General features: G+C 50.8%; 10 protein-coding genes across 10 annotated transcripts; 7 read left to right on the plus strand and 3 right to left on the minus strand.

The window, feature by feature from the left end:
* Window positions 1-533: 533 nt before the first annotated feature.
* Window positions 534-1543, plus strand: CPAR01_00870 (3-oxoacyl-(acyl-carrier-protein) reductase; the record flags this gene model as incomplete). Its single annotated transcript, XM_060485160.1, has 2 exons — window positions 534-652; window positions 739-1543. The coding sequence occupies 2 exons, from the start codon at window positions 534-536 to the stop codon at window positions 1541-1543; spliced, it is 924 nt and encodes a 307-aa protein (XP_060356017.1).
* Window positions 1544-2319: 776 nt separating this feature from the next.
* On the plus strand, window positions 2320-4386 carry CPAR01_00871 (cytochrome P450; the record flags this gene model as incomplete). Its single annotated transcript, XM_060485161.1, has 7 exons — window positions 2320-2559; window positions 2622-2734; window positions 2784-2893; window positions 2959-3218; window positions 3287-3359; window positions 3423-3973; window positions 4039-4386. Coding segments are annotated over 7 exons (1695 nt in total), but the record flags the coding sequence as incomplete, so codon positions are not given.
* A 446-nt stretch (window positions 4387-4832) lies between these two features.
* CPAR01_00872 (uncharacterized protein) lies at window positions 4833-6839 on the minus strand (the record flags this gene model as incomplete). The annotated part of the gene is made up of 6 exons (XM_060485162.1): window positions 4833-4912; window positions 4972-5150; window positions 5211-6263; window positions 6338-6522; window positions 6582-6638; window positions 6696-6839. The coding sequence occupies 6 exons, from the start codon at window positions 6837-6839 to the stop codon at window positions 4833-4835; spliced, it is 1698 nt and encodes a 565-aa protein (XP_060356019.1).
* A 935-nt stretch (window positions 6840-7774) lies between these two features.
* CPAR01_00873 (GliA) lies at window positions 7775-9802 on the plus strand (the record flags this gene model as incomplete). The annotated part of the gene is made up of 6 exons (XM_060485163.1): window positions 7775-8023; window positions 8121-8551; window positions 8614-8967; window positions 9024-9139; window positions 9199-9456; window positions 9534-9802. The coding sequence occupies 6 exons, from the start codon at window positions 7775-7777 to the stop codon at window positions 9800-9802; spliced, it is 1677 nt and encodes a 558-aa protein (XP_060356020.1).
* Window positions 9803-10237: 435 nt separating this feature from the next.
* CPAR01_00874 (methyltransferase) lies at window positions 10238-11023 on the minus strand (the record flags this gene model as incomplete). The annotated part of the gene is made up of 1 exon (XM_060485164.1): window positions 10238-11023. One exon carries the CDS (start codon window positions 11021-11023, stop codon window positions 10238-10240), a length of 786 nt encoding a protein of 261 aa, XP_060356021.1.
* A 725-nt stretch (window positions 11024-11748) lies between these two features.
* CPAR01_00875 (uncharacterized protein) lies at window positions 11749-12561 on the plus strand (the record flags this gene model as incomplete). The annotated part of the gene is made up of 1 exon (XM_060485165.1): window positions 11749-12561. One exon carries the CDS (start codon window positions 11749-11751, stop codon window positions 12559-12561), a length of 813 nt encoding a protein of 270 aa, XP_060356022.1.
* Window positions 12562-12948: 387 nt separating this feature from the next.
* Window positions 12949-14027, plus strand: CPAR01_00876 (3-oxoacyl-(acyl-carrier-protein) reductase; the record flags this gene model as incomplete). The annotated part of the gene is made up of 3 exons (XM_060485166.1): window positions 12949-13016; window positions 13102-13550; window positions 13633-14027. The coding sequence occupies 3 exons, from the start codon at window positions 12949-12951 to the stop codon at window positions 14025-14027; spliced, it is 912 nt and encodes a 303-aa protein (XP_060356023.1).
* Window positions 14028-14476: 449 nt separating this feature from the next.
* Window positions 14477-21827, minus strand: CPAR01_00877 (uncharacterized protein; the record flags this gene model as incomplete). Its single annotated transcript, XM_060485167.1, has 5 exons — window positions 14477-17686; window positions 17744-20575; window positions 20635-20745; window positions 20819-21651; window positions 21710-21827. 5 exons carry the CDS (start codon window positions 21825-21827, stop codon window positions 14477-14479), a joined length of 7104 nt encoding a protein of 2367 aa, XP_060356024.1.
* A 1126-nt stretch (window positions 21828-22953) lies between these two features.
* On the plus strand, window positions 22954-23959 carry CPAR01_00878 (uncharacterized protein; the record flags this gene model as incomplete). The annotated part of the gene is made up of 3 exons (XM_060485168.1): window positions 22954-23341; window positions 23423-23641; window positions 23703-23959. 3 exons carry the CDS (start codon window positions 22954-22956, stop codon window positions 23957-23959), a joined length of 864 nt encoding a protein of 287 aa, XP_060356025.1.
* Window positions 23960-24826: 867 nt separating this feature from the next.
* On the plus strand, window positions 24827-26744 carry CPAR01_00879 (beta-glucosidase A; the record flags this gene model as incomplete). Its single annotated transcript, XM_060485169.1, has 3 exons — window positions 24827-24873; window positions 24941-26318; window positions 26373-26744. 3 exons carry the CDS (start codon window positions 24827-24829, stop codon window positions 26742-26744), a joined length of 1797 nt encoding a protein of 598 aa, XP_060356026.1.
* Window positions 26745-26782: the final 38 nt, after the last annotated feature.

Here is a 26782-nt window from a genome sequence, read left to right on the forward strand (position 1 = left end):
TATTATTAGAGTTATAGACCTTTTAGTAAGATGTCTTTCAGCTTCTTCATCATTCCCGCTGTCCACGTAAATCGTTCTCAAATTAGGTACCTAACACAAGATTCTGTTCTTGGAGAGGTTTTCGCGCAAAGGCTACACAAATCCTACACAAACAAGATCAAAAGATATCTAGAATTGGTCGAAGCGTAGAAGCCTCGCTGTTCCTAATGTTGAAGGTTACATTTTCGAGCCATAACTTGGCTACAACTACAATGCGCTGCCCTTCGAACCAGCAGGATGTTTCACCTCTCCGAACCGGACTGGATTAGGTAAAAGTGCCTCTTCTCCCGCCTCCGCTTCTCCGAACTTGACTCAAACAGTGAGGCACACACCACCAAGTTAACACAACTCCATTGGAACACAGCGGTCCCCTTCGCTATATGTACTAAAGACTCGGTTTTCGACCCGTGAGCGGATGCGCAACTTACCTGATGCTGTTCCAGCACTCAAGCTTACAACACACTGTTTCCGCCCTCATAAGAATACTGTAGCTTATGCCAGCCGTCGCAACATCGTCAGGAGACACTCTCTTCGATTCGGTCAATATGAAATACACTCTCCCGAATCCATCTGTCCAAGAACAAGACTTGGCAGGAAAGTTTGCCATCGTTACGTGAGTTCGAACCTGTAACTTAATAAGCTGGGTGCTCCAGCAAAGATTCGAGGCCACTGAATTTTACCGTAGCTGATCTTATTTAGTGGCGCCTCGAGAGGTCTAGGGCGCGGCATAGCCTTCCACCTCGCTTCCCGGGGCTCAAACATATTAGCGACATGCTCCAGCGAGACTTCACTCAAGAATGTCGTCTCCTTGCAGGAGGAAATTAGGTTGCTCTACCAAGAGAGAAATCCCCAGAACCATGCGACTCCACGAATTTTCGGTGTGGTTGCACCTCTCACAGAGCCGAGCAAGTGTTGCGACAACATTGTGGCTGCAGTGAAGGAACATTTCAGTGGCGCTGTCAACATCTTGGTACAGAATGCTGCCCTGCAAGAGACCATGCCAATTGAAGCCATTGATGAAGGACATGTGCGCCGCATGCTGACAGGGAATATATCGACCGCTGTTCAACTTATCCAGGCCTTGTTACCGCACTTTGTTCCAGACAGCCGCATCGTCAATATTTCGTCTGAGGGAGCGCGCCAGAGTCAGCCGGCTCCAGTGACATTGCTCTACGGGGCCTGTAAGGCAGCGTTAGAGTCCATGACAAGGGTCTGGGCGGATGCTCTGGGGACGCGGGCTGGCATGGAGAGGACAACCGTTAATTCACTAATTGTCGGAGTCACGAAGACCGGTGATACAGCCAATGGGCTGCCCGAAGGACTACCTGATATCGAACCTGTCCGCCAACTCATAAAGTCTAAGATGGAAGCTTGTAGCGTGGATAGGAGGCTGGGTGAAGTAGATGATGTTGCTGAAATTGTTGGCTGGCTCTGCTGTGAGAAGAGTCGATGGGTGTCCGGGAGCGCCGTATGCGCCAACGGAGGAACGGTCAAAATACTGTGAAAGATTAGATCTTAGCGCTGAGGGCACAGCGAACGAATTGCAATTCTATCATTGTCTTTCTGATAGGGAAGCGTCTGGTTACTTTGTGGACATGACATCCGGGAATGTCACTGCGGTCTGGTCTCCTTCTTTGAAACTTGGCTCAACATCTCATCGACATCGGGGGCGAGCGTAGGACTTCGTGGCTATCGTAATTCAATGGGCTCTACGAACAACCAATTCACTTAACCCCCCTCCCCCGGATTAGACCATAGGAATTCAATTAAGACCAGAGCCCCAGATGGCTAGCCATTCAGCTCACCAAGCAAGAGGCCTTTACAAAATTCAAGTGGTCCCTGTCAGACTGACATTGAGGCATCTCTTTGGCGAGGGCTGCAGACTGGAGTTGGGTTTGCACAGGGCTGTACTTGTGGCCTGTGGTTAGAAGCCAAGGGCCATTCTTCCAGCAGCAATCCAGTCTGCTGATTGCAATGCAATTACTGCTCAAGTCATATGAAACAGTGCATTCACGCCGGACTCTACGCCGGAGCTGTCTCCGAGACGTCCGATGCCCTCCGAGCTGGTCACAACCACGCGTGCCGAAACTCCCAAATGACTCGGTCGCAGGATTTACACTAGCAAAAGGTATGGGCCAAGATTGGACAAAAACAGTATTGGGACCTAAAGCATTGACCTTTATTGCAATGAGGATTGTCGTCAGTAGTGCCTCGATGGCGCGAGGTCAACTTTGATCCCCATGATTTACAATCCAGCCACACAACTATCTGCGTCTTAGAGAAATCGTTCTTCGAAGAAATTTGAGAGTCTCCGCAAGATCAACTGCTTTCAGCTCCATTTTGCGAAGGTTCGCGATTTTAGGCGAGAACCAAGTCACCACCAAAGCGATGGATAAGATGACAAGGGAAATGAACTTCAGCAAGCTCCATGCTATATCAGGGAAAAAAATAAGCGAGTTTACCATGGAACATCTCAAAAACGCATCAATCAGCTCATGGCTTTCAGTCATCGCTTTATCGGTTAGTCCACAAGGACTACGATCTCTCCAATCACGGCTTGGACTTCGCTAAGAATAACCCAGTTCACAGCATATTGGCTCCTATTGATAGGATACCGCCTGACCCTACATCCATATGCAAAGTATCCTGGCCCTAGAATTGCTGCAGTCTCCGAATTGTGGTTTGCGTATTACTGGTAATAAACTTCACTCCATAGATTAATTCCGGTGTCTGACAATGCGTAGGCTACGCGGTCGCTGGCCATGGGCAGTTGAGAAGGGGTTTGAAGAGTATGGCGATGTCGTACGGATCGCACCCAATGAGATCGCCATATTTGGGTACAAGCCGATAGTTGGTAAGTTTGTATTCTGTGAACATTTTTGCATCTATCAGACGCTCACAGGATATCCTTCATCCTAGACGTCTTGTTGCCTGGAAAAACGGACGATGCGCAGGCTTTCTTGAAGACCGAAGAGCTTGGAGCTCTTGCAGGAAAGCATAAGGGTTTTGCTGCTGATACAGATCCAAAAATCCATCGTTATGTCAGAAAGGCCATGGAACCAAGCTTCAATATGAATGCGATCAAGCGATGGCAAGAACCTGTCTTGCATAAGCATTACGACCGATTCATTCGGAAGGTCGATGAGGCTTGCCGAAGGGGTCCTATCAACTTGACGGAGGTAAGTGGCAATACATCAGTGCAGGGGGATGCATTTGAGGTTAGGTCAAACTCAGGCTGACCTTCCAGTGGAATGAGTGGCTAAGCATGGATCTTGCCGGTGACTTGACATTTGGACATGACTACGGCAACATAGAAAAGGGTGAGTTATGGAAATCAAAGATGACAGGCAATTTCTAATCACTGAACAATCGAACTATAATAGGTAAAGCCGGAGAGTTCCTTGAGACATTTTCAAAGTTGAGCTTCTGGGGCACCGTGAACCAGGTCTCTACACGCTTCCCCCTTCTTTACCCGTTCGTGCTGCTTGCCTTAAGTCCTAGCTTAGCGACAGTGGCGCCGAAACTCCAGCGCATCAACAGTAAGTATATCAACGATCGAATCCGCCTCAGAGATTCCCTCGAACACGAAGACTTCATGTCATCTCTTATTAAAGAGGGTGGAGAACCGCCCGAAGTCGACTTTCTTGTTGCACAGAGCATGAACGTGGTCATAGGCAACGCCGAAGCCACTTCCAACATGTTCACGGTGTCAGTACATTTTCTCGGCATACATCAAGACAAACTCGAAAAGCTAAAGATGAATATTCGGGATCGATTCACTTCCTACGAGGACATCAAATCCGACAATGTGCAGAATATTGTATGGCTCAATGCTGTCATCAACGAGGGTCTTCGACTAGCCACTCAGGGCACTTCCGGTTTACCTCGCATCAGCCCTGGCGGTTTCGTTGATGGCCACTACATTCCGAAAGGGGTAATATTGAGACCTTGGCATCTAGTTGTGTAGAGCAATTTCCGCTAACCCTCATCTGCATTTAGTACCGCGTTCAAACTAGCTTCTGGGCAGTCTTCCACTCGGAGCGTTACTTTGCGAAACCACGAGAATTTCACCCGGAGAGATGGCTTCCGAGAGATCATCCAGATTATGGAAAAGAATTTGAAAATGACAAGCTTTCTGTTTTCCAGCCTTTCAGTATCGGCACCCGAGGCTGCATAGGTCGTAAGACGGGGCTCTTGCAGGCGCAGCTGATGATCTCCAAGATGGTGTGGGCCTTGGACTGGGAGCACGTCAATCAAGGCGAGATGGACTGGGAACGAGATCTAAGAAGATACGCTATGAACCAATTGCCCCAGGTCGTTGTCCGTTTCCACAAGAGATCTACATAGTTACGAATCGAAGTGTGTTTTTACAAGAGAGTAACAAATCTTGTTGTTGTAATCATCGTAGATATGCTTTCATGCATAAGTACTCATACGTGCCTCCTGGAGTCTAGATTGAGATTCCACTGGAGCTTGCAAAGTTCATTTAAGTCCTTAAAACAAATCGTACGGATAACCACTAACATCATAGCGGTGTGGAGAGAAATTGAGCCAAAGCCTTCCTGAATATTGAATACGTAGCAAATTGAGACAACGTGAACCCAACTTCTCGGCAAAATGTGTCCTCATTCACCTTGCAACTGTTCTAAACAGCCTCTAGGTAGTTCTTCCATGGTGCCATCTCTCAACCTAGCTTCAGGCGGAGGCACGGTCAAACATATCCTCCAGTCTTCTGTATCTATGTGCCCTTCTTCAATGCGTCTTATCATTCTTTGTGCTACTGCTTTGCTCTCCTATTCGGCAAGTCCTCGGAGGAAGCGGTGTTTGGCATAGAGACTGGTTATCCATCTTCTGTTCAACTTTCCAAAGATGTCTGTTGAGATTGACTATTAGAATCTTCATAAGACCCGGGAAAAGCCTGTTGCTACTCACACATAGGAATGCAGGTGGTTAAAAGCCCGAGGGAGACAGTTCCTAGGACCATAAAGACAGTCCCAGGCCCGGCTTCAGTAGTCCACGTATTGATGAATGTGGAAAAAGAATAAAACAAGAAGTTCTTAAGCATCATCTGTACAATGAAAATCTCGCTGGATCGTTGTGGGAATGTGTCCCTAACACCCTGCCGTTAGCTTGATATTCCCGCAATCTTCCAAGATAAAGATGACTCTCACAAGATATAAAGCCCAGCAGAAGTCGAGGGAACCGAAATACTAAAAGCCATACAGCCTAAGCAGAAAGCCCCTAGGAAGTACCCGTTCGTAGAGGGGTGATCGACCACCCACATGAGCAGGAACCAACCGAGCCCACTCAGGGCGGCACCAAGTATGTTGACAGGGATTCGGAATTCTGCCTCATAGACGCCGCCATTCCATTTCGACATGATCATCGCAGACCAGTCGCAGAGTGAGCCAACAGGAATGGCAAACAAACCGCCAATCAGTGCGCCAGCCCAGAAAAAGCCATTTTGCTCAATGTTGAGGTTGTAAGGTGGCATCGACCAGATCTGAGATAGAATGTAGCTGGATGCTACAAAGCAAGCATTGAGAACCGCACTGACGGTCAGAATCCAAAGCACAGCTGGGTTAATGAAGTTGACGAAGAGTTCAGCTAGCAAGCGAATGATGTTCTTATCTGTGTACGTCTGTCGAGACCATGGTGATAGCATCTGCGCCAAAGTCTTCTTTGGGACGGTGACCACACCAGTCTCGGCGATGGTGTTCTTGGCTGCTGTGACGTCGATGTCGAGATGCCTTTTGACGGCCATAGTCTCCGCGTCGCTGTTGGATTGAGAACTTGAAGCTATGTCTTGCTGGGTAACAGCTGGTCGTTTGAACTGCATTTCAGGGAGCAAAGCAACTGTCATGATGAGCCCCGCGAGGTTGAATGGCAGTTCGGCGATGAACAGGACATTGTAACCAAGGCGCTCTGCCATGACTCCGCTGACGATTGATGTCATCGAAACGGTGCAAGCTGACGAGGCGACCATCATGGCGATCCTCCAGCCGCGCTCATGAAGATAGAATAAATCCCCAATTGCCGCAAGCGCTAAACTCTCCCAAGCGGTAGCACCCAGTCCTTGAATCATACGACCAGCGAATATTGTGTCATACTGGAACCTCTGAGACCCTGCTATACAAACTGCGGTGCCGAGGGTTCCGGTAACGGCGGCGAAGAGAAACTGCGGGCGTTTTCCATACTTCTGTGCAAGGATCGAAACCAAGGGCCTGTGGCAAAGCGCATATTAAAAACAAGGCTCAGGCAAAGAAAAGGCTTTTAGTAGGAACCAGGGACAACGAACCCTATAGCCGCAACAACGAGGAGATGGTAACCAGACAACTCAGCAACTTTTGTGATGCTTACGCCAAGGATGGGGGCAAGGGCAAACGTGGCCGGGCTAAGCATGGGACCAGGAAGCGAAGCGAAGATGATGGTGTTGAAAAAGATAACCCAAAAAGCGGCTTCCTTCTGCCAGTTGTTCCAGAGCTTCCCGCGTCATGTGCGTCAGAGAAATCATATCCTTTACGTTGAAGAATTTGACTCACCAATGGGTCATTTGGATCGTTCAAGGATGGTTGAGGGACCAAGACCGTGTCAACTCCCTACCCGGATGTCAATATGATGTTTGGGACGATCATGGAGATTACTCATGGTATTACCATGTAAATAGTTCTTTTGAGAATGCTACCCCGGCTTGGGGTGTCGTGGTCTGAATCATTTGTACTAGATGTTCTGACAAGATGAACGGTCCCTGTAAGAACTGCATCCTTTCCAAGTTTCGCGTCAATAATACCAAGAGGCATATTTGGATGTGTCTTGTTAATTTGTTGGTGCTCGGCTGAGCTCTACGACATCAGAAGCTTTAGCAATTGATGGCGCCTATTATGTTTTTAATGACGAGCGATATCTCGAAAGGTGGAGATCTCAAAGTTTCATCGTGCAAACAGCCTCTTACGGCGTCACGATGATGTCTCAAAGACTTCTCAATTTCACACTCCGAGATGATCTGTTGTCACTGAGCGGCCTCCTCCTAGGTCTGAGGTCCGCCGGTTGTATGAAGATCGAATAACAGCCATTTTGTGTACAGGGCCTGCATAAGGCCCGCAAGCTTATTGTAACATGTTTTGCAAGGCTGGCACACGCCAGCTTCAACCTATAGAACCTCAATCGCGCTGTGGAATTTCTGAAAATGAATATTTGATGTTGATAAGATGGGCAATGGAGGTCGTCCTAACTTCTTAAATGTAACCTCGCGCTTCCGCGGGCGTCCGCCGGCGCTTGTGCCAAGGCAAATGTCTCCGACTGAGCTTCGGAGGTAACCCCACCGGCCCGGACCTTAGTCGTGGGCCCGAGATTAACTCTCCGAGCCAAGTCCCAGTACCGGTTTCACACCTTTCGTACCATACGATATCTCAACATGCTACATTCAGAGATCGGCGTTGTGCCGCAGAGCCAAACAATCCGTGTGATTTGTTCGTCTCGGGGTAGTCAGATAGCAAAGCGTTCCGTGCCTATTGCTGCGAAAGTTGTGGCAGGTGCTGAATTTGGATCACTTGTGATGCTCGCCATGTACATTGGCATGGGTTGTTGGATCATACCGATCTCCAGTCTGTAGATCTTAATCCTTGCTCAAGCCTTGAAAACTGAGAACGCATTTTACGCTCGCCTGGTGCCAGAGTAAACAGTTGAATCAACATACCATTGTACACCTTTCACGAACAGAGTCCAAACCTGCAAGATGGACGCCGCAAAGAGTCAATCTACGAAGGTGGATTCTTGGTTCGTCCAAGATCTGGATGACAACACAGAGCCTTATTTGAGGCGTATTTCCACCGGAAATAACACACTCTCGGATCGTTTGCAGTTCAATATTGACGATGGACAAAGGCTTACGGACCCTATTAAGCCTGATGAAGATGAAGGCAAATACCCTGAGGGCATTACACTAGTGCTAATCATACTTGCACTGGCACTGGGTCTTTTTGAGGTAAAATCCCAACAAGCAACAGTCGCAACTGACAAAGATTCTTGAATCATGGCAAGGTGAAGACTTCTCCAGCTAATAGTTTTACTCAATGAGCTAGTTCGCTCTCGATGCCACCATCGTTGCCACTGCTATCCCCGTCATTACCACCGAATTCAAAGCCCTCGCAGATGCCGGCTGGTATGGCTCTGCATATTTGATGACGATTGCGAGTTTTCAAGTGCCATGGGGCAAGCTGTACAAGTTCTTCATTCCGAAGTGGATCTTCCTGGCAGCGCTCATCATCTTCGCCGTTGGGAGTGTACTTTGTGCCATTGCCCCCAACAGTGCCTTCCTAATTGCCGGGCGTGCGGTTCAGGGCATTGGGGCTGCTGGTTTAACTGGCGGCGTCTATGTAATCCTGGCGCTCGTCACGCCTCGCAGCAAGACGCCAATCTATCTAGGCGCATTCGGTGCCATCTTTACCGGTGCGAGTTCCCTTGGGCCTATCATCGGCGGCTTCCTCACAGAAAAGTTCTCATGGAGGTGGTGGTAAGTCCAATCAGCGTATAAAGTGCACAAAAGAGAGGAGAGCTGACAATTGCACGTCGTAGCTTTTGGATCAACATACCCTTTTCCGTTCTCGCCGGAATTATTGTTCTGTTTTTCTTCAAGATTCCAAATACTGTCAAAACCGTTAGGGCACCATGGAAGAGCATTGTGCGTCAGATGGACCTGATGGGTGTCGTTCTTATCACCGGTATCATCGCTCTATTTGTCACCGCAATGGAGTCCGGAGGCATCAAACACGAGTGGGACTCTGGCTTCGTCGTCGGTACGCTAATGGGATCGATCACTATTGCCATGCTCTTCGGGTTTGAGCAGTACTTTATGAAAGAGGACGCTCTTTTGCAAGCAAGGTTCTTGACCAATATGAAGATCGGCTTCCTTTGCGTTTTCGCATTCATGTAAGTGGACCACCAGCTCTATATATACTTGGGACTTTCTTTTGACACCTTCGTAGGCTTAGCTCGGTTGCGTACTCAATCCAGTATAATCTGCCTGTCTACTTCCAGGCAACCAAAGGGTTTACTCCCGCACAGAGTGGTGTCAACGTTCTTCCCCTGTTAATTGGTGGAGGTGAGTCATATTGCCTTTGATTCATTCTTCTTGTATGACGTCTAACATCTACATCGTAGCATTCCTCACACTATTATCCAGTGTGGCGTACTCCAAATATCGGAATGACCGGCTATATTGTGTTCTCTCTGGTGCTCTTACGGTTCTAGGCTCTACACTGATCCTCACCCTTGGCCCGGACTCTACACCAGCTCAGTACCTACTATACCAGCTCATAGTAGCCTTTGGCTATGGCTTAGGAACCCAAGTTCCAGTCCTAGCTGTCCAGGCTACGGTCGATGTGCAAGACGTGCCCCAGGCCACAAGTATTGTCCTCCGTAAGTCTTCTCTGGGGTCAACATTCAACTTGCTATAAGTATCAAAAAGTATTGTACTGATATACGGATACTCACAGTTTTCCAACTTCTCAGTGGTGCACTTGCGGTATCAGCAACTCAGAACCTCTTCAACAACGTCATGTTGCAGAATGCTGTGCGAAACGTCCCCAGTCTCACCGTTGCCCAGATCTTGGCCGCAGGATCTACGGATCTGAAAAAACTCTTCTCCGCGGACATTGCTCCTCAAATAATTGCAGCGTACACAGAAGGTCTTCGAGCATCATGGGCTATGGGCATTGGATTCGCTGGCGGTGCCTTGATTTCTGGGGTATTTGTTGGGGTTTGACTTGGCTTACATGTTTGCACGCTAAATACTCATTTAGGAGGGGAGTTTTATTTCTAACACTCTTGCTCTAAAATCGAATTGCGGTTAGAGTCACTTGGCAGAGTGTTGATCAAAACTTTGATAGAGTGTCTAAGTCAATCAGACAGAGTACACTTGTTCTTGGGATATTGCCTGTGAACATATTCCTTCTTCGAAGTTCAGGCAGAGATGCCATGTCACTGTCTGAAGAGCGCAAATTATTTGATTGTACAAGTTCATGCGAGATGAAGAGAGGCGACACCGTGGATTGATATTTTACACAACTCAACCTGAAAGCATGATACAACAAGAGATAGATGCACAAGAAGTAGTTCTTCTTATGCACCTTACTTCATCTGCTAGGACATGAGTTAACTTCAAAGTTGTGTCTGGTCTCGATTTCTTCTAGTATGCTCTCTAATTATAGCGAGGATCGCTGGCTTCGAAAAGAAGCATACACCCGACTACCTCATATCGTACCTCATTGAACATCTTCTGGAGAGGCACCAAGATACCCACTGCATCGTCCTCATGATTATCAAAGACCCCCAAATAGTTGTTCAACCACAATACAAAGTGCGCCAGCGGATTACGGTTCACACCTTTGCCCAAAATAGTAGCCCCGAACACGACCCCTCCAGGCCTCAACAAGCGACCCATGCGTCCCAAAGCCTCCGCCTTGCGTGCCGGTGGGCCAGGCAGGCAATGCAGCAAGAACATGAGAGATATAGCATCAAAACCGCCTTCCGGCAAACTATTTCCCTTCGCAAACAAACTTTTCAGCTCGTCACCTTGAGCCAGGAAGTCACCAACGACCTTCGTAGCGTTGGTGCCGACCTCCGGATGTGCCCTTTCAATGACGGGTAGAGTAACGTCCAGGCACGTCTCGTTGAGGTCGACAAGAACGTACTCGGTCCATTTAGGCAAAGGAGCTCTTGCGGGGAAGTATCCTGTGCCAACGCCAATGTCGAGGATTCGAGTGGGTGGGGGACCGCCCGGGTTGGACTTGTACGGCTCTGCGGCGCGAGCTATATTGCGGTTGAAGAAAGAGATGAGTTTCTCGGCTGAGCAATTCCAACCGTAAGGTGAAACGACACCAAAGACGAGAGTGTCGTAGGTTTTCAGGTTGCTTGGATTGTATGCATCTGCACCTTTTGCTGTGTCCAGCTTTTTTGTTTGAGTCTGAGTTGAGTTTTGTGACATTTTTTCTAATGCTTGAAAACTGGCAATTCGTGGACCGTCTATGAAATGAAGGTCTTGCGGCAGGGCGTAGAGCATATTGGTTTCCCGAAATTGATGAGAGTGGAATCTTTCAGGTGACGGGTCCTGAGATACTAATCTCGAGTTCGAGCATTTGTATCAGTGCTGAGCCCATCTGTGACCACGCCGACTCATTCCACATAGAGGTGGTCTGTTCCTAGGCTTGACTCCTCGCTGCTTGGATTTTGGTCAGACTTCCACTGGAGACATTGTAGGGTGTACCTCAAGACTGTTTCGAAAAAAGTTCGACGACTCCGAGGCGTACCCTAAGCAATCGGCGAGCAACCGCAGAGAAGAGCACTCGGACAGCAGACGGGACGAGTCGGAATGAGCCTACGACCGCTGGAGGATGGAGCCAGGTCCGAACTGCCTCTGAGGCCCATGCTCCCACCATGACCTCCGAAAGCTCCGGGCATATCTTGCAAGGTCGAACCTAGGAGCGGAGGTCAAATGGATCCAGAACAACCAGAGTTCACCTTCAGTTTCTGAGCGCTCTTGTTTTTTCTGGAGATTGACGATTTAGTAGAGTCTGGAATTGTGAAGGCTGATTTCTTCGTTCAAGTTTTAGCACCCAGAAATTTGCCTCAGTTTGTACTTCGTGAAGTGCATACTTCTCTTTGTGTCTGTCAAGAATCCTCTCAGAATAACCATCCTAAAGAAACAAAAAAATGGCGGACATCGAATCCATCTTCCAAGAGTATGCAGAGCGCCTCAACCGCCGACTTCCCGGCGAGAACATGGCGAAGTTCTCGTCTCCTGGACACTCATCCTCTCAGCTTTTGAATTTGCCAGCCGGCTTCGAGCACCTAGAAGTGTCAAGTGACGTGAACATCACCATCCTCCACCAAATTGGCGACGCTTTTACAGGAGACTTGGCTGCGATTCTCCTCGTGCGGATATCGCCCAAAAGCGTCTTTCCTGCTTCAACCGCCACTGCGGTAATCGAATTCCGGCGACACGTTTTCTGTCAAGTTCAGGGCACCACTATCTCCAACATCATGATTATAGACGATGTCGATGCGTTACGCAACAGCGAATCGCAGGCGGTCCGGCCCCCAAGCTGGAGCGCTAGAGCTTCCCCTCCAGGGTTCTGTCTCACCGAGGCGTACCGCGCATACTTCAACTGCGTCTCCACCAGGACCATGGAAGAGAACCTGTCGAAATTCACCCATGACCACATTACGTTCAATGAGCATTCTGTAACCCGTGAACAGTACAGAGGGGCCATGGAAGAGTGTCATGATGTCATGGCGGATTGCAAGAACACGCTCGAGAAGCTTATTGTTGACGAGGAGAAACAGCAACTTGCAGCCAGAGTGGTATTTGAGTGGACACCAGTTAAGGCTTGGAATGGAATAGAGCCAACGGGTAAAAGAGTCAAGTTTACGGAGCATGTATTTGTTTGGTTCGACGAGGGGAAAATGCACACAAGTATCACATTGTTGGATATGGAAGCTTTCAAACAGCAGATGAGAGTCTAGTTTACGAATGTTGAACCGGCTATTCGATGTGAATGCTTAGTTGAGGTTCAAACCCTTGATTTTGACAATGATCTGAAGAGCTGTCACTTGGCATTCGCTGTGGAACTTGGATCAGTTGGTCTAAGCACCGGAGGGCGTTTCGGAACCAGCACTGGGCCTTTGCTGCTAAACCGGACAGTCTCGGAGCATCTCAGCGTTCAACGCTGGCCATTGTAAGAGCTAGGGAAGTAGTAAGGTAACAGCGGTAGTTGCCCATCCACTGCGTGGAAGGTTGACTGATCGCTGTCGCACTTGACGAAGCCCATATTTGAGCATAAGGTACTGCGATCATGACCATCACCGGTTCGGTCTTCATCAAACATTAACAACCACTAAATCATGAGCAACATGGAGCATGACCATGCAAATGTCAAGGTCTCAGAGCAAGACCTCGTCGGCAAAGTGGCAATTGTGACGTAGGTTTCTTCATTTTCCCTTATCGTTGAATCGTCAGGTCATTTTCCTTCTGTGGCTTCTGCTAATGTACGGCTTGTGTCCCAGTGGTGCTTCGCGCGGCATTGGACGAGGCATCGCCGTTCACCTCGCAAGCCGTGGGGCGAATATCATCGGAACATGCTCTGTGCTATCGTCCTTGGGCAAAATCGATGATTTGAGAGCCGAGATAGACTCCCTGTACAGAAATTCCAACAAGAGTTCTGTACCACAGATTAAAGGCGTGGTTGCGCCTTTACTGGAGCCTCGAGAGTACTGCAGTGCCATCGTCAATGCCGTCAAAGAGTATGGGAGTTTGAACATACTTGTGCAAAACGCAGCGGTCGTGGAGGTCGCGCCAGTGGGCACGATCACCCAGGACCACATTGATCGCTTACTTACGGCCAATATTGAAGCACCTGTATTTCTCGTGCAAGCACTTCTCCCGTACTTCCGGCCGGAAAGCCGAATCATCAACATCTCTTCCGAAGGAGGCCGAGATCCTTCCCCAGTTGCTCGTACGTAGCGTTGCTTCTTTCTACTCCTACTTCCTAGCCTACTTGCATCTGATGTTTTGGTTCTGATACATCGGGACTACAGTGGTTTACAGCGGTTGCAAGAGCGCTATTGAATCGATGACTCGCGTGTGGGCTGACGCTTGCGGGACGAGGCCTGGGATGGAGAGGACTACAGTGAACTCAGTTGCTGTTGGCAGTAAGTTTTTCGCAGTCACCTTGAACCGAAAATTGCCAAAAGCATTCTCGAAACCTGACCATCTTCCATCAGTTACGCAAACCGAATTGGCCTCACAAATGCCGGACACCCCTGAGATCCGTCAGTTCCTTGAGGCAAAGAAAACCGCATGCAGTGTGGAAAAGAGGTTGGGGAGAGTCGATGACATAGCTGAAATCGTAGGCTTTCTGTCATCTGAGAAGAGTCGATGGGTCAGTGGGAGCGTGATCTGCGCAAATGGCGGTACTGTCAAGGTACTCTAGGTCAATCAATTCCAGGCCAAGGTGTCTGTCCTTACCAGCGCTTCGTTGTCCAGCACCAAATAGCCACGACGCAAAAACATCTCCAGATGGGCTTTTACGAGTTGATTGAGTACCAAGGTCATCGAATCAAACTAGAACTGAACAGATACATCGCTTTGTGTCGGTGTGGGCATCACCTTACTCTAATCAGTACCTATGCCTCGTGGAACTTTGACAACATAGCTGGGCTGAACAGAGATGCGCAAAAACCTGACAGAGCTGACGGGCTGGAGTGACCCAGGTGCCAGGGTAATTAATCATTGCTTGAACACAATTTTCCAGATGATCTATGAAAGTCTATGAAAACAACCTCCAGCCCGAGTGCAAACTAAACGCCAATCCGAAAGAATTTTCAAAACCCCTTGTCATCCTTTGAACGCCGGCCCCAGTCCCGTGCCCATACGAAATTATCACTCAAACGCCACCAACTTGCTCTTGTCGGCTATCCTAGCTGCAAAGACCTCCATGGGAACCGCAGCCAAGACCTCCAGAAGAGCCACAGTTGCCTTCATCTCCCTAGTGATCCAGTTTCTGACCTCGAGCGCAACCAAAGAATCAACACCATAGCGGTACATAGGCCGGCCCGGATCAACTTCCGACACGGGCATCTGCAAAATGTCGGCCACCTTCTTTACCAGAGCCTCTGTGATAATATCCAACGCCTGCTGCTTGCTACTCGCCTCAGATAAGCGTGAAGAAAGAGAAACGGTGTCTGACTTTCCAGCACCCGAAGCACTTGTCGCTAAGCTCGTCACTGCGAGAGGTCCGAAACGCGGGATGCTGAAGTATCCCGGCTGATCGAGGCCGTGTGCTGCCATGATGTCTGCAGTGCCCAAGCCGGTTGTCACTTGAGCTGGCGGCCATGAGGCCGGGTTTTCGCTCTTCTGCCGATTGATGAGGCCCTTGAAGAGGGCATGAAACGCTGGCTCTCGGATGCCCAGGGTCTCCTCCCACAGCAAGAAGTTGCCCGTCGCACCTTGCTCTGCCAGCACACCAACGTCACGCATGATACCCAGGTTGACCGACACGGCCTTGAGCCCCTGTGAACGGCGGTAGTGCGCCAAAGTGTCTTGGTATGTGTTGCCGGCGGAGTACTGTGCCTGACTAGGGTAGCCGTACATACCCGAAATGGACGAGCAGATGATGAAGAACTCTAGGGGGCGTTCATGGTTGAAGTACTCGTGAAGGTTCCATGTACCTTGCACCTTGGGTCTCAACCCAGTCTTCCACCAGTCGTAAGACATCTTCTCGAAGACGATGTCGCGAAGAGCCATAGCCATCTGGACCACACCCTTGACGGGCGGAAGCTCTCGTTCGCATTGATCCAGAGCAGCCTGGAAGGAAGCAGGGTCCGACACATCACCGCGGTAGGCCTTGACGTTGGCGCCCATGTTGGATAGCTCTTTGATCAGAGCCTTGGCATCTGGGGAGCCGTCTCCAGATCTTGAGAGGAAGGCAAGATTACGAGCGCCACAGGCGATGAATTGCCGCGCCAGACTGCGGCCCAGACCACCTAGGCCACCAACAAGAAGGTAAGTGACATCAGCGTTGAGCTTGAGGGAGTTCTTAGCCTTGCGCAGGATTGGCGCCTCTGCGTTATCCGTGAATGCCATAACCATCTTGCCGCGGTGCTTTCCTTGCTGGATGGTGCGGAAGGCGTCTCCCACTTGACCCATGGAATGCACCGTCAGGGGGCTCGGAGCACGAAGCGTACCCATATGGACCAACTTGAAGGCTTCATCGAGGATCTGTCCTAGCGCAGCGGGGTCCTCCTCGTAAAGTGTGAACTGGTTGAAGAATGTGAATGTTGTGCTCTTCCCGAATGGTCTCATGTCAAGCCGAGTGTTGTCGAGAATGTCGCGGAGACCAATCTCGACAAAAGTGCCGAAGGTGGCCAGACACTCCCACGATGTCCGAAGAAGCTCTCCTGAGAGTGAGTTGAGAACGCAGTCAACACCGCGACCATTCGTGACGCGCATCACGCTCTTTGCGAAGCTGGCATCGCGAGAATTGAAAATGTGCTTCTCGGGAATGCCATACGTGTTGACCACTAGCTTCCGCTTGTCTTCGGAGCCAACGGTGACATAGACGACCAAACCCAGGTGAAGAGCAATCTGGACAGCCGCTTGGCCTACACCACCTGCGGCAGCGTGGATCAGAACCGACTTGCCCTTGGTAAGCTTTGCGAGGTTGACAAGGGCATGGTACGCAGTGGTATGGACGACAGGCAATGCAGCGGCCTCCTCGAAGGACATGGTGTCGGGAATATGAGCAACAATGCGATGGTCAACCCGGATCTTCGTAGCGTGTGTGCCGACGCCCAAGAAGCTCACGCGGTCACCGGGTTTGAAGCGGCTTGCTTCACTTCCAGTCTTGACAACGACACCGCTGCCTTCCTGTCCCAAGACAGACATGGGAATGAGTCCCATAGTAGCCATGATGTCTCGGAAGTTGATGCCCGTGGCTTTTACCTTGATTTCCACTTCGTGGTCTTCAAGAGGGACATTCAGTCGGTCGTCCTCAATAAACTGCAGTGTGTCCAACAGACCGGGTCTCTCAATCGAAAGCCTCAGGTCCTCGTCGGCGCCAACAGATGTGACCCGGGTCGAATCGTGCAAGTGATGCTTGATGGAGTCATTCTCCGTTAAGCTCCGATAGATACGGGTCACCTGCAAGACACCATCGCGTTCATGGAACTCATCATCTTTTGTGGTTTCCGAAGACAAGATGCGAGATGCCAGTGCCGGGCCATGTTGCAGGCCCGTCTCTTGACTCAGATGCAGAACCTGGAACCGAGTGCCTGCAATCTCGCTCTCAACACAGCGTGACAAACCATCAATCACGCCGAATGATGGGTTGTCTCCACAGGTGATCCAAAGAAGACGCTGGTATGCTAGAGATAGAGCCTTCACAACTTGGTACTCCTTTTCCGACAGGTCGTCGAGTAGCGGCTTTTCAAGTTCCAACAGAGAAATGAGAACTTCGCTTTCTGCAACATCAGACTTCGGCTCGTCGGTCAAGGTCCTCGTTGACACCGCGTAATTTTGAGCGATAAGAGATTCCTGAAGAGACTTGGAGAATTGCCGAGACTCATTGGACATAGTCGTCGGCTCCATGATTACTGCATGCCGAGCAGGCGTGCCGTTGGCCGCGGGCTTCGCATTCGCGTTCCTAGCACCCCAGTACAGCGCAAGGCGCTCATCTCCCTCAACTCCAAAGACAAAATCATAGCCTCTAGCTTCCAGTCCTCCAGGGGTGGGCTGTTGTTTGGCAGCAATGAGAACCGTTGCCTCTGGCTTGGTGAGGTTGAGAACCCGTTCAAGGAACTGGTCGCGCTTATCAACCTTTTCCACATCGCTGGAGATGATCAAGAGATCGGCCTTCGGAATATTCTCCGGCAAAGGGCTCCCTACTGCGTCGAGTTCAAGTACCTCGCCGACGAAGGCTGTCTTGTCGGTTGACGGGCTCTTGGCGGCGTTGATGACCGCATAGCGAACTTGGCTAGAGCGTACGATGTCCCCAGGTAGGCTAGCGATGACTGAGTTGCGCGCGGCATCGTGGTCCGGGACGAGCTGTAGGAGCGTAGCTGCCGGGTTCAAGTGAAGTGCGATCCGAATGATCTGTATTGTCAGTGTTAGCACCCCAGATGAAGTCTCCGGCATGGGTTACAAGCATACCTCAGCCATTCTATCCTTGGGTTTGATGGCGGAGACCACTCGGCTGATTTCCTGTGGCTCCATAACATCCAAAGCATAGTTCCAGCGAACTTCTGACGTGATGTCGGTCGGATCAACCTCATTATCTTCGCGACCTCCGCCATCATCCATGTTCAGCTCAGCGACTCGGAAGTCCTTCACCACGAGGTAAGGCTTGGAAACATCCTTGTCGAACATGAACATATCCGCAGACAAGTCCGTAAAGCCATATCGCTCCGAAAGACAGAGCCCAGACATGACGTAGCCCACGTCGCCAGGAATATCAGCAGAAATTTCGAGCTCGGTAAAGTGAACAGGCACGAAGGGTCTCGTGAAGTCGAAGCCTCCGTCCTTATCACCTATCCACGTGCTGCTCAGCCAACTTTGGAAGACTGCATCCAAGGTACCAGCGTGAATGAGAAAAGGTCGCTCAATTTGCCCCTTACTGTAGGTCTCCCCGATATCGGTCACTCTGATATTGAATGTGCTCTGACCGTCGCCGACATGGCATCCCTCAATGCCCTGGAAAGCTTCTCCATACTTCCAAGAGGCACTGTTCATGTGGTTGTAGAAGTTCTCTTTGGCGTACTCGAGATTCGACTCCTTGTGAACACGATGATATTCCGCTACTCTCGAGGATGCGATAATAGCATCCTCCTCTGCCATCTGCGGAGTTGTGTCTTCATGGTAATCGATGGTCATCAGCCCACGGCAGTTGTCCCTCAGCTGGTCACCTCCGACGCATGAAGACATGGTAAACTCCCACCATGCTGCAGGGGTTGATCCAAGCGTGGACTGGAGGTAGGGCCTCATGTGAACAATGACTTCTGTTGCAACTCCTTCCGGGAGAGCCATGGCAGCGAAGAGAGACACATCGCGTAGACGGAAAGCTCGAGCAGTCTTTCCCGGTGCAACAAGCTGTTGACTAGCTTCAAGAATGATACTGGTCATGCCAGCACCAGGGAGAAGCACGGTGCTGCCGACCATGTGCCCACGAAGCCAAGGCTCGTCTTCAAGTCGAAGGAAACTGCGCCATACCTTCTGCGTCTCATCCATCATGGGTACAGGCGCTCCCAGCAGACTTCGAGTGGGGAACTTCTGTGCCAAAAGTTCCTTTGCAATGCGCGAGTCGCAGCGGAAAACCTTCGAGTGATTCCAGGGATACGGCGGCAAGTTGGTGAGAAGCTGGCAGTGAGAATCTCCATTAACCTTCTGGAGTTCCAGAGAGACACCTTCAGCGAAAAGCTCGGAAGCCAGCTGCAAACTCGTGTCGACGGCGCTTTGAAGTCTGGTGAGAACGGACTTGTAGCTGACATCGCTGATCCCGTGGTGGGACAATATCTGCTCGATAGGGCCACCGAGAGCGCTGTGAGGACCAAGTTCGATCAATAGGTCAAGAGCCTTTCCATCTGCTTCTGCTGCTGGAGAGACCATCTCCTTGATTGCTTGCTCAAAGAGAACGGGAGATACCAGGTTGCGCACCCAGTAGTAGCCCCCAAGCAACTCAGGGGCAGCTTCACTACCAGTGACACTCGAGACCATGGTCACACGCTTGTTTTCGTCTTCCTCCGAGCTGTTCGGCTCAACGTCTGCGATAGAAGCGGCATATTCTGCTGCAGCACCCTGCATGTGGCTAGAATGGTAGGCGACATCGACTTGAAGCATGCGAGCAAACATGCTCTCCTTCTCGGTGATGGCTCGCAGTCTCTCGAGAGCGGCTGAGTCACCCGAAATGGTGACGCTATTCGGAGAGTTCACACAGGCCACTGTCGCGACACCGCCGAGGTACTCCCCGTGCTGCGCGAGCAGTGATCGTGCTTGATCATAGGAGCAGCCGACAGCCATCATGCCGCCCTTGAGGCCGACCACGCAGGAGGAAGCCTTGCCCCTGAAGTAAGCGATGGCAATGGCATCACGATGCGTGAGCGCCCCGGCGCAGTACGCCGCTGCAATCTCTCCACTTGAGTGGCCGGCAACTTTCTTGGGCGTTACGCCCCAAGAGCGCAGCTCGTCAACCAGGGCAATCTGCAAAACAGTACAGATGGGCTGGCTGATCATGGGCGCCTTAAGACGAGATTCTTGCTTTGACCTCGTCAGTTCTTCGACAGGGTCCCAGTCGCAACCCATGGACTTGAGAAGGGCTGCAGACCGCGCAACGGAATCCTTAAAGACCGGGTGGGACTTGAGCATCTCGACACCCATACCGGCCCACTGCGCTCCCTGACCCGTGAAGACGAATCCAATCCTCGGCTTGCTGTCCGGGGTTCTCGTAGTCTTGTCGCCAGCCGTGGTTGAAAGCTTGTGACGGAGCTCAGCGGCATTTTCAGCCGAACAGCTCCATCTCCAAGTCAAGCCCGATCTGGCGACAGAGAGGGTGTGTGCCAGCTTGGCGAGATACTCTGGGCTCGAAGCAGCGGGGCCAAGGGTGTCCATGTGCTCGACCAACTTATCGCCGATGCGTTTGAACCCAGCTTGGTCGTGACTGCTGAAGACAAATAGTCTCTTCTTGACGTTCGGAGTCTCGTGGGCGACACCGTTGGCGGGAAGCAGTGACTTCCACTGGTCCGAGTTGAAAGACTCCAACACTACATGGCCGTTTGTGCCGCCCATGCCAAAGCCACTGACACTCATCCGCTTGGTCTTGCAGACAGGCCAAGGTGTCAGCTTTGTCGGTACGGCCATGTTCCATTCATCGAATGGGATTGCGGGGTTGGGCTTGTTGAAGTAGACGTTGGGGGGTATCATTCCGTTCTCCATGGCCAGGACGCCCTTGATGATTCCCGCTACACCAGCGGCAGCTTCTAAGTGACCGATCTAGGAGCTTGGAGTTAGTCTTCCATTGATACAGTGACCAGTAACTTCGAAATCCTTACATTTGGCTTAAGACTTCCCATCCAGAGCTTTCGTGACTTCGTCGCACCTGATCCGATGGTTCTCGAGATAGCTCCTGCTTCCAGGGGATCTCCAGCCTTTGTCCCCGTGCCCTGCAAGACAATTGTAATGTTAATATGATGTGGATTACTTAAGCTCAATCACAGGACCTTGAAGGTGACTTACGTGAGCCTCTACATATTGAGTCGCAGAGTAGTCGAGACCATTAGATTCGTAGACATATCTGATGAGCGCTGCTTGTGCCTCGCCAGAAGGCAGCGTCACACCTTGTGTCCACCCGTCCGAGTTGGCGCCCGTGGCCCGGATGACAGCACGGATAGGATCTCCATCAGCAAGCGCCTTGTCCAGCCGCTTGAGGATGAGGGCGCCAGCACCTTCACCGCGACCATAGCCACCAGCATCTGCATCAAACGACCGAGAGTGGCCCTTGGGGTTGAGGAACGTCAAGTTGGCCAGCTGAATGTTGCCGTCGGGGGTGAGCGTCAAACCGACACCACCCGCGATGGCCATTTCCGACTCTCCGGAGTGGAGACTCTGGCAGGCCAAATGCGTAGCCACCAGACTCGAGGAGCACGCCGTCTGGATGGTGGCGCTGGGGCCGTGGATGTCGAGAAAATGCGAAATACGATTCGAGACCATCTCCTCGCAGTTGCCGAGGATGTAATACTTGGGCCAGTTTGCGAAGTCCCTCGTGACCATGTCTCTATAGTCGCTCGTCGAGGAGCCGATGTAACACGCAGTCTGCGAGCCGGCGACCCTTGGCAGGGGCATGCCGGCGTTCTCGAGCGCCTCGTAAGCGACTTCCATCATGATACGCTGCTTCGGATCGAGAGCCATGGCTTCGGCTGCGGTGATGTTGAAGAAGGATGCGTCCCATAGATAGGGATCCTCCTTCAGGAAGTGCCCTCCCTTCGTGGCCAAAGTATTGACGCGATCTTTGCTGTTGGGGTGGTGAAAGGCGTCCGAGTTCCATCTATCTGTATTAGGGGAGTAGGCGTCTTAACTTGAGTTAGCAAAGGTTTTCAATACTTAGTCCCAAAATGACCAAATCCCTACCTCTTCCATTTTTCAAGAGATCCCAGAATTTGGACGGCGATGTCGCATCACCTGGGAAACGACATCCCATTCCCACGATCGCAATCGGGATGCGCTCATCTTTGCGGGCTGCAACCATGTTGAGTGATATGTCGTGGAGATTCTGCCTGTTGTTGAAAACTAGTCTATAGCGCTCGCGCCATGTATTGGGTATTATCTATAAGAGTGGGCGTGTCTAACGTGTTCTAGGCAAAGTGAAAGGCGAGCCAGGTCTTCGATGTTGATCATAGAGAGCGCCAGACCAACTCCATATAGATACATGTACCTTTGGTAGACATCTGACAATCTAGCAATAGCAACATCTTTCCTGAGGTTAGCATGAGCGGTATTCTCTGAGTCGGCGCTTCCAGCCTTGCACGGAGGCGCAGACGGCTGCCCGTTGTTTCGGCAATTTTGCCGTGCGGAGTGGATGCAGGGCGGTAGGTCCGGCGATGGACCGTGTTTGGTGACGCCGGTGGACACCGGCGGCCTGGATCGAATATTCCATCGAATACCCATGTCTGAACTGGGGTCACTCACAAATTTACTGAGTGTGCAGCGGCAAATACTGCTCTGTGGTAGTAGAAGAGCGTGTTCGGAGGGAGTAAGTTCAAAGTGCATGTCTCGGAGCTGGCGTTTCGTCTACTCAACTCCGAAAAAGCCGGGATCATCCTCTTTGACTACACTAGGTCTACTATTCCGATTCGCCAAAGCATCCCAAGTCAAAGCCGCCTTCTGCCCAATGATATTACACGTTGGAGTCTCCGAACAGATGAACTTTGAAAATTGCGATTGGTTTGTACTCCGACTTTGAATATTGTCTTCAAATTCGATGGCATACCATATCCATGCGTTCACAAGGGCCGGAGACGGTGTCTTTCTGCATCAGAACTGGCTTCCCCAAGGTGCCATCGGCCCTGTCTCACAATGACAGGACCACTGTAGCGAGATCCCAGGGAAACTTCGTGGTCCATGCCTGTCAACCTAGCTTTATTTCTGGCACATATTTTAACCTCAGCTCAGCGTTTGTAATCCATGAACTGCGATCTTGGACTCCGACGAGGGTGTCACTGTACAAGAGTCACCAAGCAAACAAACGTATGAGCAAAGCATTCCGTTCATTTACTTTCTGATATACTATGCTACTCGGTTCCTCAGCAATGACTTCCTTGTCTTATCACTAACTTCACTCGAATATCTCACATCACGCTACTACATAAGTCACAATGGCAATTGGTAACACCCCAAAATCGGTCATCGTCACCGGCGGCGCCAGCGGCATCGGCCTTACCATAGTACGCCACTTTGCCTCGCAAGGCGGCAAGGTCGCCATCTTCGATGTCAACGCAGCTTCTGGCAAGTCAATTGCGTCTGACGTTGCTTCAGAGTATCCTCAATCTACGGTGACCTTCCACCAATGCGATGTTTCCTCGTGGAAGGAACAGGCTCAGGCATTCTCGGATGTCTATGATGCATTTGGCAGGATTGATATTGTCTTTGCCAATGCTGGTATAGCCGAAGGGATGTCGAACGCCCTTGCAACTATCCACCCCGACGCTCCCCAAGAGCCGAACCTAAAAGTTGTAGCCGTGGATTTGAATGGTGTCGTATATTGTAAGTGAACCCCAGTTCGGATTTCGCTGCTAGTTTCTTCCAGTTTGTGCATGACTTCGAGGCTAACATCGCCTTTCGTAGCTGTTAAGCTTGCCATTCACTACATCAGCAAGAACGAAATATCCGAAGGCTCTCGTGGCTGTATCATCTGCACTGCGTCAGATGCCGCTCTTTATCCTTTCCCAGTCGGACCGATGTACGCAGCTGCGAAGGCTGGCGTGATCGGTCTCGCACGGTCGACAGCTCCCATACTTGAAGATCTCAAGATTCAGATCAACACGATGGCACCAGCAGCCTTAAGTAAGAGTCTCAACAAATATCAAGGGACAATGTCATCATCAGATCACTAATGAGACGTCAGTCACAAATATCATCCCCGATCCAGAAATGTACAAACACATGGTAGTCACGCCAATGTCTACCCTGATCAAGGGCGTATCGCAGATTATAAATGATACAAGTCTCAACGGCAAAATCGTAGAGATTCACGACGAAAACCCGACCATACGCGATGAGCCCTATCAATTCGTGTCTGATGGAACTCGACACAATCAAGAAAAAGCGTGGGAAATGTTCAAATCCTTCAAGGCTTCGACGGGAGGTCTTCATGCTCCATAGACATGCCACGTTGGAAGTGTTTGCCGTTGAAATACCAAGTTTCCAGTGCACAAAGTAAATGTGCTCAGGGCTTCAGCCGCGCGCGTTCCCTCAAAAAGTTCCCTCAGTCACATCGTGAGATTGACTCCAGTCCCGAATAATGTGACGTCAAACCAGGAAATACTTTACTGCCGCTCACAAGAAATCACACCATAGATCAACCCCAATGTGACCAACCTTCGGATGGCGGGCTCAAATTCGTTACTTCGTATTCGATACGCGTAAAACTCCAACATCTCAAGCCCTGGACGCATCTTACGCATGAAACTGGCGAATGCCACCCTAACTATGCAAGAATATCCCCCGCCTCCAAACTACTTCACGTCTAGTTCTCGAGAAAACTTTGGCTATCTGCCTACCGTGACCCCGCGCTTCACCATATCTTGACTTCCCCGTGGGGAGATCGCAGTGTTGGCAACCAATTGGAAGGGTATTCTGCCATAATATCCAGATGTACGGATCTGCTTCCCCATGCAGCAGCGACGCAGGCCCTCAACACCTTGTGTTTGACTCCTCAATCCTGCCGACATGCCACCGGTCCAAGTCAGTTGTGATTTGCCAGCACGTTGAAGGACTGACTGGAGACTCTCGGCTGGCAGGAAGAAGCCATGCCATTACGAACAAACATCTTTACCTATAACGTGAATGTGGTGGCTTTTCACCGTTCGGCTCTACAACGGGCTCAACCGGAACTAATCTAGGTTGAAGGCCGACTGTGAAGTCAAGTCCGCATGCATCATAGTTGCTATGAAGCCATGCTCCTGGCTCCTTAGCCATAGGGCTCAGAACCATCTGGTAAGATCTCTGAACTGTAGAAGAACAGTCATCATGAGCATCCAGGCAATCACCCTCCATCGAATGACGATTCTGGCTTTGTAGGTTACCTTCATTGCGTTATCAGCAGCCGAAAGACGTGACCCATTGCTGACATCCACGCAAAAGCTGCCTTGTCCAGGTCGCTGCCCAAGATGAGTATCAATGGTCATCCTACAGACCTCTAGAGTACGCCACTCCTGTCTCCGCGGCGATGGACGCGCCCACACATGCCCGCCCCTACTCAGAGTTATCCACCATACTTGAATCACGATCTACCACAACTTGGGATGCTCCTGGTGTGACTCCGACAGATCAAGGCGTGACATTCGGCAATGCCGCCCTATCCTCCCTTTGGGCCCCCATTCACGTCCTCTCACCACCATTCACCACAACCATCTCACCAACCCCGATCCCTAGCACTGAACTCATCAAGCCGCCGCCTCTACCCCTCCCACCAACACCAGACACAACACTCAATGGGACCCTCAAATTTCCAAAGACCTTCCAATGGGGATTCGCCGGCGCAGCCCTACAGATTGAAGGAGCCATACAGAACGAAGGCCGTGGCCCGAGTATCTGGGAGAATCGCTTCAGAGGAAACTATTCCTCCTCTGGCCGGGCTGGCGGCGGCCCGCCCGACATCGCAGCAATGAATTACTATCTTTACAAACAAGACATCGCCCGGCTTGCCGCCGTTGGAGTGCAGTCCTACAGCTTCAGCATCTCCTGGTCCCGTATCGTCCCCTTTGGCGTCCGCGGATCTCCAATCAACAAGGAGGGCATCGACCATTACAACGATGTGATCGACACTGTCCTCGCTTACGGGATGAAGCCCGTCGTGACACTACACCACTTTGATACCCCGGCCTACTTTCAGTCAAACACCTCCTTCTTGTCTTTTGACCACCCAGAGTTCGTCGATGGTTTCCTATACTATGCACAGACTATTCTCGCGCACTATTCGGACCGCGTCGGCACGTGGTACACCTTCAACGAGCCGACCGTCGAGGCGGCCATCACCGGTGCATGGCAGCCTAGCCGCTTCGTTCTCGAGGCCCACGCCAAGATTGTGCGGTGGTACCGGGACATCATCCAGGGCGATGCCCTCTGGAGCATTAAGTTTGACCTTAGTGGAACCGGGTTCGCGCTGCCCTTGGACCCTGGGAACGCGTCAGATGTCGCAGCCTCAATCAGACGTAACGAGTTCACCATTGGGTACTTTGCGCGACCGTTGTTCTTGGGCGAGAATGTGCCGCAGTCTTTGATCGATACCGTTGGTGATCGAGTTCCTTCGTACACAGCCGAGGAGCTCGAATTGTTCAATGGTACTGCTGACTTCTTTGCGTTTGATATTTACACCGCGTCATATCACACAGAACCTGAAGGTGGTTTTGAAGCATGTGCTGCTGATGCGAAGCATCCTCTGTACCCAGAGTGCACCGTTACCACCACCTCACGAGGAGGATGGGAGGCAAACTTCCATGACGATGTTGATAGGCCTGCGGTAAGTCATGAAATCTCGAAACGTAGTAGGATAAAACTAACTCAACATCGATAGGTGCCAGCGGAGCATGTCCGGGCGATTCTCGGATTCCTGAATGCCACGTACCCGACCAAAGGCGGCATCACCATCGCAGAGTTTGGCCTCCCGGCTTTCAAGGCGTCCAACATGTCTGTACACCATATCCGGAGTGATCTGGCGCAGTCCGAGTTTTACGTCCCCTTCTTGAATGAGGTTTTGAATGCAATCAATTTCGATGGAGTCCACGTCAAGGGGCTGTATGGCTGGGCCTATCTCGATAATTGGGAATGGGGTCAGTACGACGACAAGTACGGCGTGCAAGGATATAACCAGACCACCCAGGAGCGGTTTTACAAACGGGCAATCTTTGATTACGCTGGTTTTGTGCAGGAACACATGGAGTCATGAAGCCCCCTAGTGACAAGGAACTTCTGCTGTACGCAATT

Source organism: Colletotrichum paranaense (assembly GCF_030867605.1).
Source record: "Colletotrichum paranaense strain IMI 384185 chromosome Unknown Scaffold_1.1, whole genome shotgun sequence".
NCBI lineage: Eukaryota > Fungi > Ascomycota > Sordariomycetes > Glomerellales > Glomerellaceae > Colletotrichum > Colletotrichum paranaense.